This window comes from Phaseolus vulgaris, chromosome 2 (genome assembly GCF_000499845.2).
Source record: "Phaseolus vulgaris cultivar G19833 chromosome 2, P. vulgaris v2.0, whole genome shotgun sequence".
NCBI lineage: Eukaryota > Viridiplantae > Streptophyta > Magnoliopsida > Fabales > Fabaceae > Phaseolus > Phaseolus vulgaris.
Genome location: NC_023758.2, coordinates 10,669,609 through 10,690,437, shown reverse-complemented (window position 1 = coordinate 10,690,437; position 20,829 = coordinate 10,669,609). Strand labels below are relative to the sequence as shown.

Sequence of the window (20,829 nt, the reverse complement as noted above, 5' to 3'; positions counted from 1 at the left end):
AAGAGATAGATGTTATTTACCCTTCTACTTGTGAACAACACCTTACCAGAAGTTTCACTTGAGATTGTACATGTGTTGGTTTCAAAATTGACCTTGTAGTCCTTGTCACACAGTTGGTTAATGCTTAGGAGACTATGCTTTAATCCTTCCACATATAGGACATTCTCAATTGTGGTTGACTCTGCAGTACCAACATCTCCTCTTCCAAGAATTCTTCCTCTATTATTATCACCATATGTGACGTGTCCTTCAGCTTTAAGTTTCAAACTTGTGAATTGAGCAACATCACCAGTCATGTGTTTTGAACACCCACTATCCAAGTATCACTGATTTTTCTTGCTGTTTTTCTGCAAAACAAAACAGATTTAACACATATGGTACCCCTTTCTAGTTTAGGGTCCAACATGATTAATACCCTTCCTTAGGAAGCCATTTGGCTAACCCTTTGGGAACAAGGTACCTTCTAGCTCTACATGTTCTAGAGATATGTCCATTTTTCATACAGTAAAAGCAAGATGCAGTATGCATAGTATTTGAACTGCTAAAAGAAGAAAAACCTGTTTTGGAAGGAACAAAAAAACTGGATAGCTTTTTAACATTTTTCTTCATTCCAGGATTGTATCCTAGACCATTCTTATTAAAAACAACATTTTGTGAACCCAACAGTGTTTCAAGATTTTCTCTTCCTTTGGTGAAACTTGATAGTGTTTTTAGCAGATATTCAACATGTTTTTCCAGTTTCTTACAATTTTCACAAGTTTTTATTGATGCATGCAGACATGTTAATTCAAGGCTAACCAAGTCAGTTTTAGCTTTGTGTAATTCTTCTTCAAGAGCCTTAACTTTAGGTTCTAGTACCCTATTTACTTTGTTCATTTTGTTACATATGACAACCAATCTATTTGCTTCATCATGTGTTTCCTTAAAGACAATTAATAGCTGATCATAATTTTCAGAATCAGTTGAATAGTCACTTACTGAATCAGATGTTGATCCTTCATCATTCAGCATGAAGCACAAATTTGCTTCTTCAATTCCAATTGAAGAGTCACTTGTTGAGGATACATCATTCTCTTCCCAAGAGATATAAACTCTTTTTCCTTTGCCTCTTTCACTCTTCTTGCTTGCTGATTTTTCTTTGTTTTGATTGTTTGGGCAATCAACATTTATATGACCTGGCTTGCCACAACCAAAGCAAGTATAACTAGAAGAATTTGAGTCATTGGATTTAGAATACCTTTTTCTTTGTTGAGTTCTGTCTCGGTTATTCCTTTTAAGAAACCTGCTGAATTTCCTAGTGAGCAAACTCAAGGTCTCATCATGTTCAGAATTCTTCTCTTCCTCACTTGTATCATGTTCCATGGTAGTCTTTAAGGCAATTCCTTTGGCTTTTTTCTCCACTGTTTCTTGTTCTTTCAATCTTTTGAGTTCTAACTCATGTTCAATCAATTTTCCAAAGAGTGCAACAGTAGACATCTTGGATAAATCTCTGGATTCAGAGATTGTTGTTACCTTAGGCTGCCAGCTCCTATCAAGGCATTTCAGCACCTTTATGTTGAGTTCTTCCTTGTCAAAGACCTTACCAAGACCAGTGAGACGATTCACAATATGTGTAAACCGTTTCTGCACATCTGCAATGCTTTCTTCTGATTGCATCCTAAACAACTCATATTCTTGAATGAGTGAATGCTTCCTCGAACGTTTCACATCATCTGTGCCCTCACGGGTTACCTCCAGTACTTCCCACATCTCTTTAGTTGAGTTGCATTGAGACACTCTATAGAATTCATCCATATTCAGTGCAGAGGTGATGATGTTCTTGGCTAAGGAGTCATATTGAGCCTTCTTTCTTTCAGTTTCACTCCATTCAGACCAAGGCTTCTTCACAGTTTCTTCTTTGATAACCTGCATAGGTATAAAAGGTCCACTGACCACTGCATCCCAATACCCATGTCAATAGATTCCATGAAGATCTTCATCCTAATTTTCCAGAAAGCATAATTCACACCACCAAACATAGGAGGTCTATTTATAGACGCACCTTCAGCAAAAGGCATTTTAAACTCAGACATAATGCATACACTTGAGCAAAATACAAGCCCTAGCTCTGATACCAATTGTTGGGTCTATTAATGTCTAAGTTCAAGAGGGGAGGGGTGAATTGAAGTTACAAAATTTTCGCAAACACAAACTGTTTTTCAGTTTATCAGAGGAAAAAGAACATATTGATTTTAGAATGAACAGATTGATTTTTTTCACAACACTTTAATACAAGCAAAACCGAGGCTTTTGAAACCTCTGGTATTGCTAAGGATTTTTGAAACCTCCGATATTTATAAAAATATTTACAACAATTTCTTTGGAAATGCCTCCTAGTATTTTATTAGACTACATATATTATATGACACGATATATTTATATATATATATAAAGCTAAATAATATATTAAAATTATCGTTGCTTTTTAAGGAGATTAATTACTTTATCCAAATAGGGAGTTTGTGAATTAAAGGAATTTTATTTCACTATTCAAACAAACACATTTTGCAATTGTAAGGGAATTCAAGTGAAGCAAATGAATTGTTTATATTTTAAAATGCATCATTGAAATTCATAAATATATTTTTTCTTTTTTAAATAATTTAGTTGCCTTTTATGGCATTTCACAAATGTATTGTGATAGTGTTGGCAAAACAAAAATCCGAAAAACATGCTAGCTACATATTCAAGTCAATAATTTATGATTTTCTTTAGAATGATCATGGATTCATTCAAAGTATTCCACTATTCAATGGTTGATGGAATTGACTTCAAATTTGAAATATTAGAGTTTCTCTTTAGCATAATAAGTTAAGTTGTTTTGAACTAGTTACGTCATTTGTAAAAGTTGTTTAAGTGTATGTTCTAATAGAATTGTTATACATCAAACTGGGATTTTCTAATAAAGAATTTTTTTGTAGCATGAACTTAATTAATGTTTCTCATCCTATTGATATTTGATATTACCTGTCATTTGAATTTCTAACTCTACCAAACCCTAAGGTTGATCCTAATTTTTGTTAGTCCTGGGCTATTGAGGAGCATCATCATCATCATGGAAATATTGTAGCAGAAAAAAATTAAGCATTTTAATTGCTAAACAAAGCAGCCAAAATTTAGATGTATCACAATTCAAAAGATAGATGTATATATAGAGGTTATAATACACATAACAAACTCCAACAAGAAATAGAATAATAATAGTCAAACAAATTATAGTATATTTGAAATCAATTCTTTCCTTAGAGATTTATAGAGCAATTTTTTTTACCTATCATGATATGGCTTCCAATCATTCTTTGCCATAGTAACAAAATGGGCAGTAAAAGTTATTTTATTATGTTAAGTGATTTAAGGACATGATTTATATGAACATCAGAATGAACATCAAATTTAGCCCTCAAAACAGTTAACAATTAAATTTAACAATTATTATAGTATATTTAAATTATAAATTAAATTATAAATAATTTTGGATATGATTACCTGAATAGTGTGTTTAAGTATATCTTCTTTATAAACTTTAGGAATCTTCCTCCAACTAGAATAACTAATAGGAAATGCAGTATAGTTTCCTGCAATACTACCTAAGAACCTATTCAATAATGCTTCACCATTTGCAATTGGTTGACCCTCATTATTCCATTGCACAACAATCCTTTCATTTGGAGGTAGATGTCAAACATCATTGGTTCTTAGTTGTTTTGTGTTTCTCTTTCCTTCCTCATCTTTGAAATATTAAAAACATTTTAGTCTGAAGGGATATAGGACTAAACCAAAAAATAATAATGCATATATAACTATATATAACATTGTATGTGTTTTAACAAATTGATAGTGGCTTTATACAAATTTCCATTTTGAACTTGATATATAATGTCTTACCAATGACATCAACAAGTCATGCTCTTTTGCAGGCTGTAGGCCTTTGTTGATGTGTTTGGAACTCAGTTTCCTCATTTTCTTCCTCTTCATTTTCTGAATATACATATGATGTACCAGGTATTGTTGGTCCAGGTACATGTACAAATTGATGTGGTGGTTGAGAATTATATTGAGGTGCAATTGGGGTTGAACAATGAATGTAGGAGTAGAGTTGGTCTGACTAGTTGAACATATCCTCACTTTCAAGGTTCCTAAAAATAAATCAGCATAATGAAAAAAAAAACAATTGTGTCTAATGATGTGAGGATTAATAAATTTGAAAAATAAATGAACACAAATTACTTGGTTGAGATGCAATTGGAGGTGGAAGGGGAGCACGCTCAATACTTGGTTGAGGTGCCGTTGGAGGTGCAGGGTGAGCATGTTTAGTACCTTCTTAAGGTGCAGATGGAAGTGGATGGGAAAATTGATAAATATCATAATTTATATTTTACAATTTATCAAAAAGAAAGAGGAAAGGGCTCCAGAAAAATATTTGTTTTTTTGTTTCGTTCCCTATTCAGTGAAAAGGACATGTGAATGCACAAATATGAAAGAGCCATTTGACAAAGTTTTAACAAAGAAAACAAATATATAAAGCAAGCTAAAAACAGTAACACTAGTAAGAGTGCACATAATAGAAGAACTTATTCATCAATGTCTCCCAATTTCTAGTCGATATATTATAAAGCACAATACACATTGTCGAGGGTCGATCACCCTTGGACCCAATACCAAAGCGTTCAACATATAAAAATTAAAACAGCAATTTAAAAAAATTAAAACATAATACATTATAAAACACAATACACATTGTCGATGATCGATCAACCCTAGATCGAATACCAAAACGTTCAACATATAGCAATTAAAAAATTTAAAACATAATACATTTCATCCAAATACATTATAATAAAACTAATTTTCTATATAAATAACAAGTTTTATTTGTAAACCAAATAATAAATTAAAATCCAAATCCAAATATTTAAAAAAAAAAAAAAACTAACCTAGCGTCAATGGAGAAACCGTGACGACAATGGCGACAACAATAACAACAACAATGACAGCGAAAGGAATGTTTTGGTGTGGATGATGTGATGACGAAGACAACAGCGGTGGAGGCAGTGGTGAGCAACAATGGAGGCAACGGTGAGCAGTTGTGACTAGCGGTGGAGGCAATGGTGCAGCGATGGAAGCAACGATGGAGACATGTTACATAAGTTATGAGTAACAACCAGTGAATATAACTATATCATTTTGTTAATTTTTTTTTACTCTTAAAAGAACATATTACACCGGTTCGTCCAATCGACCAATCAATGTAATATGTTCAAATGTTTACAAAAATATCATTGTGTTTTTGTTTACACCGATTCTCAATTAATCATCTTAATATATCGTAGAATGTGTTATTTGCATTATATAAGTGGAAAAAGTTTCGATAAGATTGTGTATGAAAACTCATTATTGAAAGTAACCAAACAAATTGAATGAATAGAAAAAAAAAAACATTGTGATTTTTGCATGCTACTAGACTGCAGATTTTAAAATTAAAAACTGGAATTTCGTTTCGCAATTGCATCAAGTTGATATTTGGATAACAAGTTGACTAAGGATAGCTTTGGTTTTCTATAAGTAGATTGTCAATTAAAGGCTTAGAGGAAGAAATATTGTTTGCAGTTACAATATTGTTTCTTATTATGTACTCTTTTGATAAGAGGTTCACTAAGGTTGGTTCTTCCTTTTTTACAATTAAATTGTCTATTGAAGGTTTATTGAGAAAAATACTATTTACAACCATAATTTGTTTTTAATTTATCATCTTTTTTTTATTTGTGAGCATAATTATTTGATTTATTTTAATTAAGTTTTATTTTTTTATTGACAAGTTTTTTACCTTTAAAAACATATTTATCTTTTTAGAATTTTCTTGTTTATTACAATTTTATTATTATTTCTCACAAATTCTTCAATTATTACTATATTATTAAATTATGACTACTTTATTATTAAATAGTTACTTGGATGTTTTGATAACCCTTCATATTTTGCATAAATATTCATAAATTTGGATAGACCTCAATAATATATATATATATATATATATATATATATATATATATATATAAGTTTCACAATTGTTTTATTAGGAAGGGAAAAGAAAATAGGGCAAAGTTGGAATTTTAGTTTAATCACATCTTCAACATCAAATAGTTCTTTCTCAATTTTAGATATCTACTGCATAATTTGTTCTCGAGAAAATTGTTGTAAACACATAGATTTCAAATTTCACAATAAAAACACAAGTCTAGGAGGATAGAACATATTATAAATTAAACTGAATTGAATTTATCTAGGAGGATAGAAATGGATATGATAAATTAAACAATTGAATTTAGTGTGGAATGGTGAAAATTTTCTGACTAGTTCATCAGTTTGGATTCATAACATAAACTTTGAATTTTCTCAAATAGTCATTATAAGTTGATAATCCAAACTGCTAAAAGTAAAAAAATAAAATAAAAGTTACTGAAATATAGACCTATATGAAAAGATAATTTTTTTTTAAATATAAATTGATATCTTTTACTATACAATTATCAAAATAACAAAATTTATTTTTTTAAATAATATTTTTCTTTATTAAATCTTTGTTTGTCTATTATGGGTTTCTTTAAGTTGTAGCTGTGGTATAAGAATATATAAATATAATAATAGAAGCTTTATGGTCATTTTCTTGCTTTTAACTTTATACATGGTGTCATTATCTTGTCCACCCTAGAGTTGCCTTTATCAAAACTTTAACATGCCATTATTCATTCATTTTAGTGTTTCTCAACACCTCTGACTAACATCCTTATAATATTTAACTACTATCCCAATTGCTTTTAAAATTCACATAAGATAAAATTTATAGTGTTTCACAATTTACTTCAAGTTTTAGTTTCATTTGATTTAGTTTTTCAAGTTATTTTTCAATAATAATTTTTGTTCCTACTAAGGAGATGGGATCTAGAGAACTATTGAAGTCTTCTTCTCCTTCCTTCGGTCGGTCAGGTTACCGGGTGATGAGCTGAGATTCTTCTTGTCCTTCTGCTTCTCCTTCGGCACTCGGTCTCGGGTGAACACCGGATGGTGGGGTACCTGTGAAGACACTCCGACGCTCAAGTCAGTAAAGCGGGTGGTCAGCTCTCAGGTAGGTGAACAGTAATAAATGATATTTATATTATTCTAATGGCCTACCTTGTTGGGTTCGCTTATCGGAGTGGATACCGCTTAGGGTTGTATTACCTAATTCTTAATGACAGATTAACTTCACTGACCTTGGTTTGAGCGTTAACGGTAATAGTGGTCGGCCGTCGGCCAAGTTCCCCCTGGTCTCGGTCGTCTCGGCCAAGTCTTCTAAGGTCTCAGTCAAGTAAACCAAGTCTCGGGCAGTCAGGTGAGTCTTGGTCAGGAGACCAGGGGTCGGCCTCGCCCGTACAATTTTTATTTTAATTCAGTTTACTTTTTAAATCATTTTTGTATTAACATCTTAAGTGTATTATTTTCTTAACCTTGGTATTGGAATTCAATTATTCATAACGCAAATTGATATATTTCACTGGATCTATTGGAGAAAACTATTCATTAAACTACTAGAAATATCATTAAAAATATTTATTACTAAAAGTGTTTAAATTTATTTTAAAAAATTATAACACGGTTAACTAAAATTAAATAATTTAAGTATGCTAATTTATTTTAATCATTAATTATATATTTCTCACAGTAATAGTTTTTTTTTTGGGATAAGAAAAATCACGTTCTAAGAATTGTTATACCTTTTTCATTTACACGGATAATTTTATTAGTTAATAGTTAAAGATTTTTTTTTAATTATTAAAGTTTTGTTTTTTCCAACAATATCTTCCTTATATTTATAGTAAAAAAAATTAAAGTCTTCACTATATGCTTAACAAATATAGATATCTACCAATATCTAACAAATATAGTTATCTACCAATATTACTTGCAACCTCAATTGCTCCCGTGTAAATTAACATGATCATCATAGATTAAAGAAAATAAACACAAAACAAGCACAGGGTAAACTATATATCTTTAAAACTTCAAATATAAAACTTTAAATATCAACATAAACCATCAATATTCACATATTTTCACAATTTCATAAGTGTCTATCACGTTCATCATCCACATTACTCCACATCACTCCTGACAAATTTCTACTGACTCACATACTCATACACTTGACTCTACTTCTGGAAGACTCGTGTATTGAAATTAGCATCCAGAGACATGCACTTGTCATACTACTCACTCTGAATCCACACAGTCATGCGCATAATCATCTCAGTGTCTCATCATCTCATATGACAGGGTAAAACCATTTGATTTGCTCTGATTAGTTCTTTTAAATCTTAGATTCAGTCAAATGAACCTCATTCAACTCTCACCAACTGAATAACCTCATATATATTATACCAATATAGTTAAGATCGTTTCATTCACTAGACACTCACAAATCAATACACCCTAATAACAATCTCAACACAATATTTCCTTTCCTAAAAATACTATGTCTTGATCACACTTTCACCTCATTACATACATCATTTAATATCAAAATACCAATTATCATCAAACATCACATTTTAAGTAATTTAACTACTATTCAAATACAATTGAAGTCATTTATATTACCATTCAAACACTTTAAATTCTCAATCACAAATGCTTTCAATAACTTATTCACCTTAAATCAATATATAATATTCAAAATCTACCATTTCAGTTAATATTTTACTTTACTCTTAAAAGAGACAATCTTAATGCAAAAATTGGAGTTAGTGTTCTAACCTAGGGTTCTATTGAAATGAACAAGACTAACTTTCCTTACCTGAAATTTAACTAATGCTCACTGAGAACTCTAAATCTACCAAAAGCTTAAAGGTAATTAACCTGCACCAGAGAGTCCTGATAAAAAAATCTAACTTTATAACTAGGAAATTAATGTTTTCAAGACAAAAAAAAAAATCTTTGTATTCATATAACTCTTACTTAAGACACATTGGCTTAAATTTTATTCCAAATCAACATATTTCAATGAAAATATCTTATAAAACTAAATTATTTTAAGACCTTGAGTACTATGTTTATGTAGTTTATAAACTATAAGTTACTAAAATAAGCTATATTGAGATATTTGCAAACGCTCTTGAACGTGCTTAGTAAAACTAATAAGCTAACTATTAGCTTATTTGACTAGCTTCTAACTTAATTTAACCAATTCAAGAGTGTTTAGTAAGTAATTTAAAAGTAACTTATTTTATGAGTTTGTAACTTTTCAACTAGCTTGTAACTTATTTAATTTTATTTCATTACTACTTCTTAAGATATATTTCATTATTATCGCTATTTTTTTTACCTACTTATTACCTGTTTCAATTTAATGGAGATAATTAATTATTACACTATTTAGTATTTGTTTATTGTTTTATCCTATTAAAAAACTTTGAAAATTTTAAAAATGAATAAAAATTAAATTTAATACTCATCAGATAAACTCATTTGAATAAAATAGCTTGTTCAAACAAAAAAACATATACAAATTTTAAAAAATAAATAGAAGTATTAAAATGTCACTTTAAATTTTTTAAATTATAATTATGCAATAATATATTTTTACAAAATACAAATTTTATCTATATAATTTTTTTAATGTAGTTATAGCCTTTTATATACATTTATAAACTAATTTACCATATAGTTTACTATACATTTATAATTCAATAAGTTAGTTTATTAGTTAAAAACTTATAAACTACAAATTTATTAGCTATCAACTAGCTTATTATTTAAAAGTGACTTTAACAAATACTAGCTAACTAATGAATTAATTTTGTCAAATAAATAATTTGTGTTGATGAAATTAACTTATAAACTAATTAAATAAGTTAATAGTTAATTTATTAACTTTATCAAATACACAGCAGGTTTAACAAAGTGAAAGTAAGATTATGACAGATGAAATTCCTTACTATTTTAATATTTGATGTGTTCTTTTGAACTTTTTAAAGAACAACTTTTTTTCATTTAAAAAATATATATAATTAAAACTAATATAAATATTAAATTTTACTTACCGCAGTGAAAACGCATATACAGTGTTCATAACAATTCTTACAATATTGTGATCATATTATTATTATTTCTTTCTGAAGCCTAAAAATATACGGATGTTTTAAAAAGTATTTTCACATTTAGTATTTGGTATGAGGTGTCTCAGGAATGTAGGGAGGTGCAGGAAGAAGCAACCCATCTCGTGCTTTTACTAAAGCCCATGCCTCCACTCCGAAGCTTTGACAGCATCTCCAAAATTTGATTCTTACCTTGAGTCAATTTCAATACAAGATTTTCTAATTTTTAAGATATTTACATATATGAAATATTTTATTTAAATAAGTTAATTTTTTTATTTTTTATTTTAATAGAGTATTTCCATTACTGCCAAATTCAATTACTAATACATAAAATTATTTAAATATCAAATAATCATAGTTAATATTGATTGAATTTTTTTCAGTTAACATTACAAAAAATTAAAACAAACTATGGAAAAAAATAATATCTGTGTTGATGATAAAAAGATGATTATTAAAATATTAAAAATTTCAAAAAATAATATTCGTGTTGATAATAAAAAGATAATCACTCAAATATTAAAAATAATAAATATCAATAGAAAAATATATAATTCACATTTATGAAAAAGTAGTATAAAAAAATCTTCATTTAAACAATATAATTTGATTCATCCAAACATACTATTAGAGTATTAGTTAATAAAGTTACGAGGTAAAATTATTAATTACAAAATTAATAATTAAAGATTTGGAGGGAAATAGAATGTTATGAGTATTTGAGTGGATTGGATGAAAGGATATTGTGGTTGAAGAAGAAAGATATCTGAAAGCAGATGGTCATTATGTATAGTGAAGAAAAATAGTGTAACTGTACAAGCTATTGGTGCCCCGCATATTCAACGCAAACGAAGTGTATGTATGGTCTCTACAGTTCTAAGCACAACTAAAGCTAAAGGTGGCACCAGCAAATACTTCAATTAATGTAACCATGTACCTGAGAAGAATTGTCAGCTCATTTATGAACCGCACTATACCGAACACAAAAAATAAATGCTTCCACAAGCCATGCGAACCGGTTCAGGTGCAGAGAATCCTATCTGCAACACCAAGGTCCCACCACCACATGTCAAGAATCCTCCCAACTAGACAAGCATGAGGAGCTAATAACTCAAACCGTGCTCTCAAAGGAAACTTGGAATTGTGCCAGATGCCTGGGCTTTGGTTTAGATGAACCACCCAGGCCTTGAAGCAGCTTCATCACATCAGCAGAATCATCCAGATAATATTTGGCCTTGCTCGGTTTCTGCCCAACAGTGCAAGCAAATATCTCTGGAACTACCGGCAGTGATGGGCATGAAACTGTCCTTAATATGCTCTCAAACATGTCTTCATCGGAAATGTCATCTCCTACGCACATCACAAAATCTGGCGGATTACCACTATTAACCATAGTGGAAAGAATCTTTTCAGCTACCAACCCCTTGTTTAACCCCTGCATATAATAGAGGAAGACTTTAATAAGTCCAATGAAAGTTATGAACTTGGTGGTAGTATAGAAAATTAAAGAACTGTACCTGTGGCTTGACTTCAACAATATGCTGGCCCCGGGTGACAACTGCAGGTTCATTGGCAAGGACACTTTCCAGATGATTTAACAATTCTTTGGCCTGGCAGGAGCCAAAATCAGGGTCCGCATCTTCATGGTGCCACACCAAAGCACTTTCCTTAGTTTCAATATTAGATCCATCAGTTGCCTCCGTATACAATTTCATGACAGGTTCAACAATCTTCTTCCAATCAAACTCAGAAGACAACTGACTGGTTTCCCACTCAGAATCTTTATTCCACCTGCAACCACAAAATGAGGAGTGATGGAGGTGAGGCGTTGTTCAAAGTATGGTACCCAAATATTTCTAGAACTTAAATAAATACCTTAGAAAGTATCCATGTTCGGCAGCAAGTCCAATCCTTTTGCATGAAGTAAGCCACTTACTTAAAGAATCTCTTGCCCTTCCACTCACAATGAAGACGGTATTTTTAGGATCATTACACATATCATTTAGCACGGATATGGCTTCAGGGCTGGGGGTTTTGTTTATAGAAGACTTTGATACGATAGTACCATCATAATCAAGAAATATAGCTCTTTTACCGGTTCTTTTGTATGCTGAAACAATGTGATCGACAGACAATTTTCTAAAACCAGGAGAAAGAGAAACAACTCTAAACCCTAGGCCCAAACCCATTCCCCAGCACCTTTTGGTGTAATGATCTTTGCATGCTCTCTCCAAATCCTGCATAAAGCTGCGTGCCCAATATGCCACATCATGAGAACTGACGTACCTGTAGTGTTTCTCATGCCTCAATTGCTTCTCTGAATCATGCATAGTAACAGCTGAATACAGAGCATCAGCCACAGCATCTATGTTCCAGGGATTGACCCTGATTGCTCCACTTAGAGAAGGAGAACAACCGATGAACTCAGACACAACTATCGTGCTTGTACGGGGAGAATCACTTTTTCTACTCAAAGCTTTATCCATCTGTGCAGTTCCTTGTCTGCAGACAATATACTTGTACGGGACTAAGTTCATACCATCCCTCACAGCATTAACAATACAACATTCTGCTACAGCATAATAGGCACTCTTCTCAAAACGAGGAACAGGACGGTCAATGAGAATAACTGGCTGGTAATGGTTTGAGCCATACGTATCATTAATCCTCTGGGCAATTGAATATGTTTCCCTTTTTGCTTCCTGAACACCCTTGCCCGAACTCCTAGCAGGATTCACAATTTGTATCAGGACAACTTTGCCCTTCAAATCTCGATTCTGTTCCAGAAGCTGCTCAACAGCTAGAAGCTTCAGACTGATGCCCTTAAATATATCCATGTCATCAACACCAAGAATCACCTTCCTACCCTTAAACTCTTCCTGAATCTCTTTCAGTTTAGCCGTTGTAGATTGGAGATTTAATACAGATTCAAGCCTACCCATATGAATGCCTACAGGCAAAATTTTGATAAATATAGTACGGCCGAAGTAATCAAGTCCTATATGTCCTCGTTTAGATTCATAGTCAAGACCTAGCATTCTTTTGCAACAAGAGAGAAAGTGGCGAGCATAATCAAATGTGTGGAAACCAATTAAATCAGTATTCAACAGTCCCCTCAAAATTTCATCCCTTACTGGCAAAGTTCGGTAAATTTCAGATGAAGGGAAAGGACTGTGAAGAAAGAATCCAAGTTTAACACGATTATACCGCTTCCTCAGGAATGTAGGCAAAACCATCAAGTGATAGTCATGAACCCAAACAAAATCATCATCAGGATTGATTATTTCCATAACCTTGTCTGCAAATATTTTGTTTGCAGAAACATAAGCCTTCCAAAGCGTGCGGTCAAACCGCTCACCATGATCAGGGAACATAGGTAGCATGTAATGAAAGAGAGGCCAAAGCTGCTGTTTGCAAAAGCCAAGATAAAAGTTTTTCATGAGATCATGGGGTAAAAAGGTAGGTATGCAATTAAAATCCTCCAGTAATTTCTGAGCAACTACTTCCTGCTCGTGGGCCTCTATTTCAACCTTGAGGGATCCCACATAGATCACCTCAGTATCAGAAGGAAGACCATCTTTTAATTGTAACAGAATTGAATCCTCATCCAAACTGAAACACCATTTACCAGTGTCTATATCTCTCTTAGCCTGTAATGGCAACATGTTTGCCACAAGGATTTTCCTCTCCCGGTAACCAGAAGAACTAACATCGGAATCCCCATCATATCTACCAGAAGCATCCAGGTCAGAAATAACTCCAGGAACTGTCATAATCCTTGGAATAGTTCTTGGTGTATGAGGGATATCAAGTAAATCTCCAGCTAAGTCTAGTAGGTTAGCATATGATCTTGATGCCATGAATGATACAAGGGAGTCTTTTCTTTAATGCCTTGAATAGTATGAATTCACACACAAAAGTCAGTTAATAAATAAATTATTAGAAGAAACACTTATTCTAACCGGTATCCTACAAAATATTAACAGTAGTTGTGCAGAATTACCTACTGTCATAAAGGCACTTGAACAATAGCAATTAGCAAAAGTTTTTTTTATTGTGTCAAAAAAATAGTTGATAAACAATTCATCAATGCCCAGTGCCCACAATAACAAGTTGCAACTTAAAACATAGATTTCCAGGCTACATAAAACCGAATAAGATTTTCTCCACAAAACTATGATGAATTGATGATCAAGGCAGTTCAGATTATGGACTATTGACTAATAAACAGCAGAAGACGCCTTACAATAATTCACCTGGGAATGCTAACTCTAATAAATGGTTCTTATGATAACCAGTTTGGACAACATTAAAAGGGTCATTAGAATTGCTGAAAACAAAACATAATTATTCCGCAAGCAATTAGCAATAACTAAGTAGGAGTAACATTCATTTACCTCTAGGCTCCCCAATCCCAAAGAAAAGTAAAGCAAATAAACAAATAACCATATATGAAAACCCTGGAAAGCAAGTCCAAAAATAAAAACATAACCATGCATGATGTATTTTTTTCACTAGATTGAGGAACATGCGGACTTCACAACGTACCAAAAGGGAACATTATCTCCACAAAATTCAACCTAAGCAACACATCCATATAAACATAATTGTAGCACCTCATAATTATTGACACTAGAAATTAGAAAACAATTGTTGGACTCTAGATCAAGAATTCGGCAACGACAAGAACGGTTAGAGGAAGGAATGCTTTTAAACAGGAATTTTCAATTCTGTCAATGACATAACATTTTCCATAGCCATACCTTCACAGTTAGTAATCATCATCATCATAATAATAAAAGCAATACACACAAATCATATTCCCCAAAGGTTGCTGAGATGATTGAATACGCACCCATTATCAGAAAATTGACTCCAAAGCCGAACAACAAAGCCAGTACAGTTGGCAACAAGCAACACGGAAGACCTCTCTTGAATTTTGAGATTTCAATGAATTAAAAACAAGTTTGAACTAATCGAAACCTAAGATAACGACAACGGGAACCCATGATTGTGCTTGATGAAATTGGATAACTACAATCAAATAATAATACACGTCGGGCCAAAAAAAATACACCAAAATACATTGGTTGAGATTCTTTTTAGCCGAAGGGTAAATGCTTTATGCTGTAGGGGACAATAGCACGTCTTAAAATAGAAACAAAGAGACAAATGGAAAACAAGGAAGCCACACATAGCACCACTCGTTGAAAAATTCCTGTGAACCCCATGAAGATCAAATCCTTTCAAAAAAAACACTTCAAAAATAAATATTAAGAAATAAACCAGAATAAAAGAAAAATCACCGCAAAAACTTAATAGATTAATAAACCGAGAAACACACCTTCAGCAAATTTTATTAATATTCAATCACCGCATTTCCATGCTTCAATAATCTGAAAAATCAATGTTACAATATACTAATTAACAATAACTTAAAATTACAAAACAAAAAAAAATAAAATAAAATAACAGTCCAAAAAAATAAAATAAACAAAAAGTGTAACCATAGCAAAGGATCGGTATCAGTAAGATTTTAGCCAATAAAATAAAATAAAAATCAATTCAAATTATAGACCTAGCCATTAAAGAGAGTAGTAGAAAAGCGGAGGATGATGACCTTGAAAGGGCGATGGAGAGAATTTGACGGCGAGTTAACGGCGGAGGTTGATCTGAGAGAATAAGAAACAGAGGGAAGGAAAAGGTGTAAAAGTTGCTGCTTTGCGTTGCAACGAATTTAGAGAGAGAAAGTGAGTTATTGAGAGTGAAGGAGAAGAAGATTGCAAAGAGGTAATATTTTATAGCAGGGGTCACTGTACAACTGCAACTTCAGTGGATAGAATTCTTTTTTTTTCCTTTTTTATTTTGTTTTTTCTATAATAATAAATAAATAAATAATTCATTTGTTTTTGTTTTGTGTGTAGAGAGTAGTAGTTGCTACAATAGACATGAGTGTGGAAGTTACTCACAGCACTTTGCCGCACTTCAATTCAATGGATATCGTTTTTCTTTTCTTTAATAATAACAAATTAATACTTTAAATATAAATAAAATTAACACAGTTTTATATTACTTATCAACAATTCATGGATATTTTTTAACATTATTCATAAAACATAATTTTATATTATATTGTTTTATACCCTCTCACTCTTACAACGTCAATGTGAAATTTTGTTTAAAAAAATCAAATTAACTGTTATTCAAAATAAACTATTTCTTCATGATATTACATTATATTACTGTGCTATAGTTTATATTACATTATACAAATTTTAAAATATCCTAAAACTAAGTTATATCATCTATGTGTAAGCTAAAAGTTATAGTGACATGTTATCATCAGGTTTTTTAAATAAAAGTCTATACTAGTTAAAATATAAAAGTATACACCTAATAACCATGAATATTAGGTTCGAGTATTTAAATAATTTTTAAAATTAAATAAGTAAAATAATAATGAAAAATTGATTTAAACATTTATTTTTTATTTAAATTTATAAAATTTAAATTATTTTTAAACTTATATTTTACACTGCAATTTATTGAAATTTATTTTTTTATATTATATATGTACATTAGTTTGGATTATATTTTTATTTGAATTAATATTTTATAATATAACTTTTAAATGATCTTATTTTAAAATATAATATCCATACATACTCACAACAAAACAATTAAAAAAATCATAAAGTTTTATCCAGATACTAAGAGAAGTATTGAATCAAATAAATAAGAGGAAAGCTTTTATTTTAAATGGAGAAAGTATAAATATTATATATGTGTATCAAATCCTAGAAATTTGTGTTGGTCCTCTTAATCAATTATTTATTACCATGTTTAAACTATTGTTGTAAAACAAAACAAAAACTACTTTAACTATTACAAGTTTTAAATTGTATTTACACCTCATTAAATATCTTTATTATTATGTTTTTTTCAGCTAAATAACCACTACTATTGAATATAGGGTGAATTTGCTTGAGTTTATTTTATAAGAAAAAAAATAACTCACAAAAGTTAGCCAATAATATTTTTGACAAAAAATAATTATCTACAAAGTTAATAAATACTTTATTCCTATAACATAATAGAAAAAACATTTATGTACTATAACATGATTGACCAATAACAGACTAATTTATTAGTCAACTTCACACTACACAATGTTCTTGAAAGTTCCCCTTTTGGATAACCATAAATATCATTTTCTTAATTTCAAAAGTTGCACTAACACTTTGCCACTTCCCAACTCAAGTGGAATATCTTTACCAACCATACTTCTTCACACATTCTATTCTTTCCTAATCACTCTTTCTCCATCTCTCTATTCTTTCTTTTCAACCCTTTTATGTAACTCAATTTTATACTTTTTCAATTAATATATAGTATGTTATCTTCCATGCATATTCTCTTTAAATTACTTTAAATATTAACAAAAATTATTTTATAAAATTTTCTTTAATTTAATTAAATAGTAATTTATTATTAAGCTTGGATCATATGCCTAATTATTCAACATTAATTAGTTCTAAAATAGAGGTTTACTTTAACACTAAAACCTTTTCTTTTATAATGATGACAATAGCATTTGAATCTGTAGTTTTTGGTAAATTGCTTAAGTGTTTTTACTATTAATTTAATTTTAGGGGTGTATTTAATTGTAATTAACAAAATTCATTTCGACAAGGTCGTTGTCAAAAAAAATTATTATTATTTTATTTTATTATGTAAAAACAACTTATAAATATTAAATAAGATGAAAGCAAATGATTGAATCAAACATCGGAGTCACATAATTGTGTAACTTGTTGATGTAATTTTTCAAAGAGGAAACTCTTACCATTTTTCACATCCTGAATACATAATTCATGAATGCACACGTGTCAAGATTATGTTATCCTATAGGTCATGTCACAGTGGAACAGTTTGAAGGGACTGAAGCACGGAAGAGGACAAAACTTGGTGTGACTGGCACGTGTCTGTGTTGCTGGACCAAATCTTTTCTATGGAATATAGATATATGGCTTTATTATTTTGTTTCACATTTTATAGATCATTACTTGAAAAGTGTGGAGTGGGATTCATATTCATTGTGATTGTTCTTGTTGTATGGCAAATAAATTGTTTAATTAATGATAGTTACCCTATCACAAAATGAAATTAATTTTTAGTAGATTTGAAAATTCAAACAGTTCTAAACTAAAATTATGCTAAATTATTGAATATATATATATATATATAAAATTAATTGTACATTATTCTTATTTTTTTTATTTTTTTAAACACATTCATTCTAATATACTTAAATCTAAACATAATAACTTTATTCATAATATCTTTTCAAATTCTCATGCATTCACTTCTTCAAATCTTCACACTTTCACTCTTAAATCCAAACATAACATAAACTCCGACTTGATTAATTACAACTTAGCAAAGTATGAATGACATCAATCAAATTTATCAGGTGAAACAAATCAATTATCACTAAATTTCTAAATTTTCAAGCATTAAAAAATCCAAAATATACGCATAGATTTATTAAATTAAATTAAAAATACTAGTTATTTAAACAAAATAAACAAATATTAAATTTTATCTTTTCAATCTTTAACAATCTGTTCAAGAAAATTAAAATTTGATAAGCCAAATTTGTGTAGTAAACATCAAATCTTCCAAAATCCAACTTGTTGTGAGAAATTTTTATATTATAAACATTTTCTTACAATTATTCTTTCTTTTCGATTTTGCTTTCAACATTTTCTTAAAGTTATTGAACAATTTTGAGATCGCTAAGCGGATTATGTAGAATTTTGGTACCTCGTACCAAAACCATTTCAAAGGAGATAACTAATATTTTTTCCAACAATTCATCATGTGTACTTTATTTTTAAAAGTTAAAATTTTGAATTATTGAATGAACAAAATACGATTTTTCGATATGTATGGCATAGTTGATTATACTGAAAAGAGTATTTTATTTATGTTGATTTGAAGCCATTCAACGTTTACACATCTATAAACTAGCTCAATATCATGATCAATTAAAAGACTCTTTAAAAGTTATGTTTGTCAAAATCTTCAACTACTAAAAGGTATATTGAATCAACATATTCTTCACACTCTTTATTAATATTATAATCTCAAATATTGATGTTATCCAATTCTTATTAAAAATTTAACAAAATTCTTTTATGCATCATTATGCAACTTGACATTTCAGATAGACTGACACTTCAAATAACAATAATCATCTGTCATCACACGATAAAACATTATTAAAAAAAAATATGAGGAGATTAGACCAAAATATATTCATTAAAAAAATCTAAAACCACACTAAACGAAAGTCTATTATACCAATAAAATGATTTTATGTGAATAAATTCTAAATTAGTCAACTCATGAACTAACAAAATTCAAGTTATTTTTTCTTTCTAATAAAAATCAACTTCTTTTTCAGCAAAATATATATATATATAATTAACTTAAATAAATTGAAATTGAAATTAGTTAAATTATTATGTCAATTTAAATAAATTGGAACTGAAATTAGTTAAAAATATTGTTTTATTTTTTGTATATGTCAATTTAATACGTAGTTCTCACCTTTTATTTGCAAATCTTTTATCACCCTTTTATTTAAACTGGTAAGTGACAAAAATTGTACATGATTCACAATTACTCATTTAAATAAATTAAATTTCAACTTTTAAATATTATTTATAATTATAAAATAATTACTTCATAATTAATCACCTTTGAATCTTTAATCATACTCATTTTCATCTAATTTTATCTAATATATTATCTCATGAATTTATTTATTTTTTAATTTTTTCATGTCAATCAAATAAATTATAACATTTTATTTTATTTTATTTTCTTCCTTTTTTCATTTCTCTATCTCTCAAACAAATAATCTCACTTTCCATAATCTTTTCCTTTTTCTTTAACTCCTTCGATTCAAACAAAACCTAATAAAAAAATATAAAATTTAATAAATGAAAAAATATTTTTAAAATAATAATATATTATATTTTACTTTCCTTCCAAATCAGTTCATACGGAAGAAAGTTTAAATATATTATTTTCCTTTTTTTATGATTATTTCATTTTTGTTATTAAACTTTCAATTCAATTCTTTATGAGATCGTTGTTTTTCTATAGTCACAAGAAAATACAGTGCAAGTCTATACAAAAACTCAATCTTTACAATTTAAATTTATAATTTATGCTACTTGTACCACATCTCTAAACCCACTTATCATATAATAGAAAAATAAATTAATTTACAAGAGTAGTAAAATCACATATACAATATAAATACACTTTAAACAAATTTATCCTCACCGTGTTAAATTTTATTGAAAAACAAACTTTAATTAGTTAAGTATATAAGTTAATTATTTATTTATTTTTTTGTATTTTTGATTCAATGCTAATTTTTTTTTTCCTCTCTAAAAACTACATGCTAAATTTTTTACCCAAGTTTACAATTGCATATGGCTAAACTTATAATCATGAAAATCACTTCACCAACTAAGGTATCATTAGTGCTACACATTATGCTCAAATTCTTCCTTATTATGAAGTTCTATAATATGCCTATTAATTCCTATTAGTTCACATTGAATTAATGGTGTATAAA

General features: G+C 29.6%; 2 protein-coding genes across 4 annotated transcripts; both read right to left on the bottom strand.

Annotated features, from left to right (window-relative positions):
* Nucleotides 1–408: 408 nt before the first annotated feature.
* On the bottom strand, nucleotides 409–1,911 carry LOC137809036 (uncharacterized). Its single transcript, XM_068610178.1, has one exon. It carries the CDS (start codon nucleotides 1,909–1,911, stop codon nucleotides 409–411), a length of 1,503 nt encoding a protein of 500 aa, XP_068466279.1.
* Nucleotides 1,912–10,935: 9,024 nt separating this feature from the next.
* Nucleotides 10,936–16,006, bottom strand: LOC137810636 (probable alpha,alpha-trehalose-phosphate synthase [UDP-forming] 9). 3 transcript variants are annotated; one of them, XM_068612016.1, is made up of 5 exons: nucleotides 15,793–16,006; nucleotides 15,517–15,568; nucleotides 12,048–14,063; nucleotides 11,690–11,963; nucleotides 10,936–11,607 (listed from the first exon to the last, which is right to left on the bottom strand). In XM_068612016.1, exons 3-5 carry the CDS (start codon nucleotides 14,030–14,032, stop codon nucleotides 11,284–11,286), a joined length of 2,583 nt encoding a protein of 860 aa, XP_068468117.1. In that variant the 5' UTR covers nucleotides 14,033–14,063; nucleotides 15,517–15,568; nucleotides 15,793–16,006; the 3' UTR covers nucleotides 10,936–11,283. The 3 variants fall into 3 exon arrangements, with proteins under 3 accessions (XP_068468117.1, XP_068468118.1, XP_068468119.1); XM_068612017.1 differs by lacking the exon at nucleotides 15,517–15,568 and having other exon boundaries at nucleotides 15,793–15,946; XM_068612018.1 differs by lacking the exons at nucleotides 15,517–15,568; nucleotides 15,793–16,006 and adding an exon at nucleotides 15,028–15,434.
* Between the last annotated feature and the right edge of the window lie 4,823 nt (nucleotides 16,007–20,829).

Coding starts and splice junctions, on each gene's coding strand:
- LOC137809036 (XM_068610178.1), bottom strand. CDS start 1,911: ATGCAGGTTATCAAAGAAGAAACTGTGAAGAAGCCTTGGTCTGAATGG.
- LOC137810636 (XM_068612016.1), bottom strand. CDS start 14,032: ATGGCATCAAGATCATATGCTAACCTACTAGACTTAGCTGGAGATTTA. Junction 11,964..12,047: donor GAACATGGATACTTTCTAAG/GTATTTATTTAA, acceptor TTGTGGTTGCAG/GTGGAATAAAGATTCTGAGT. Junction 11,608..11,689: donor TTGTTGAAGTCAAGCCACAG/GTACAGTTCTTT, acceptor TATTATATGCAG/GGGTTAAACAAGGGGTTGGT.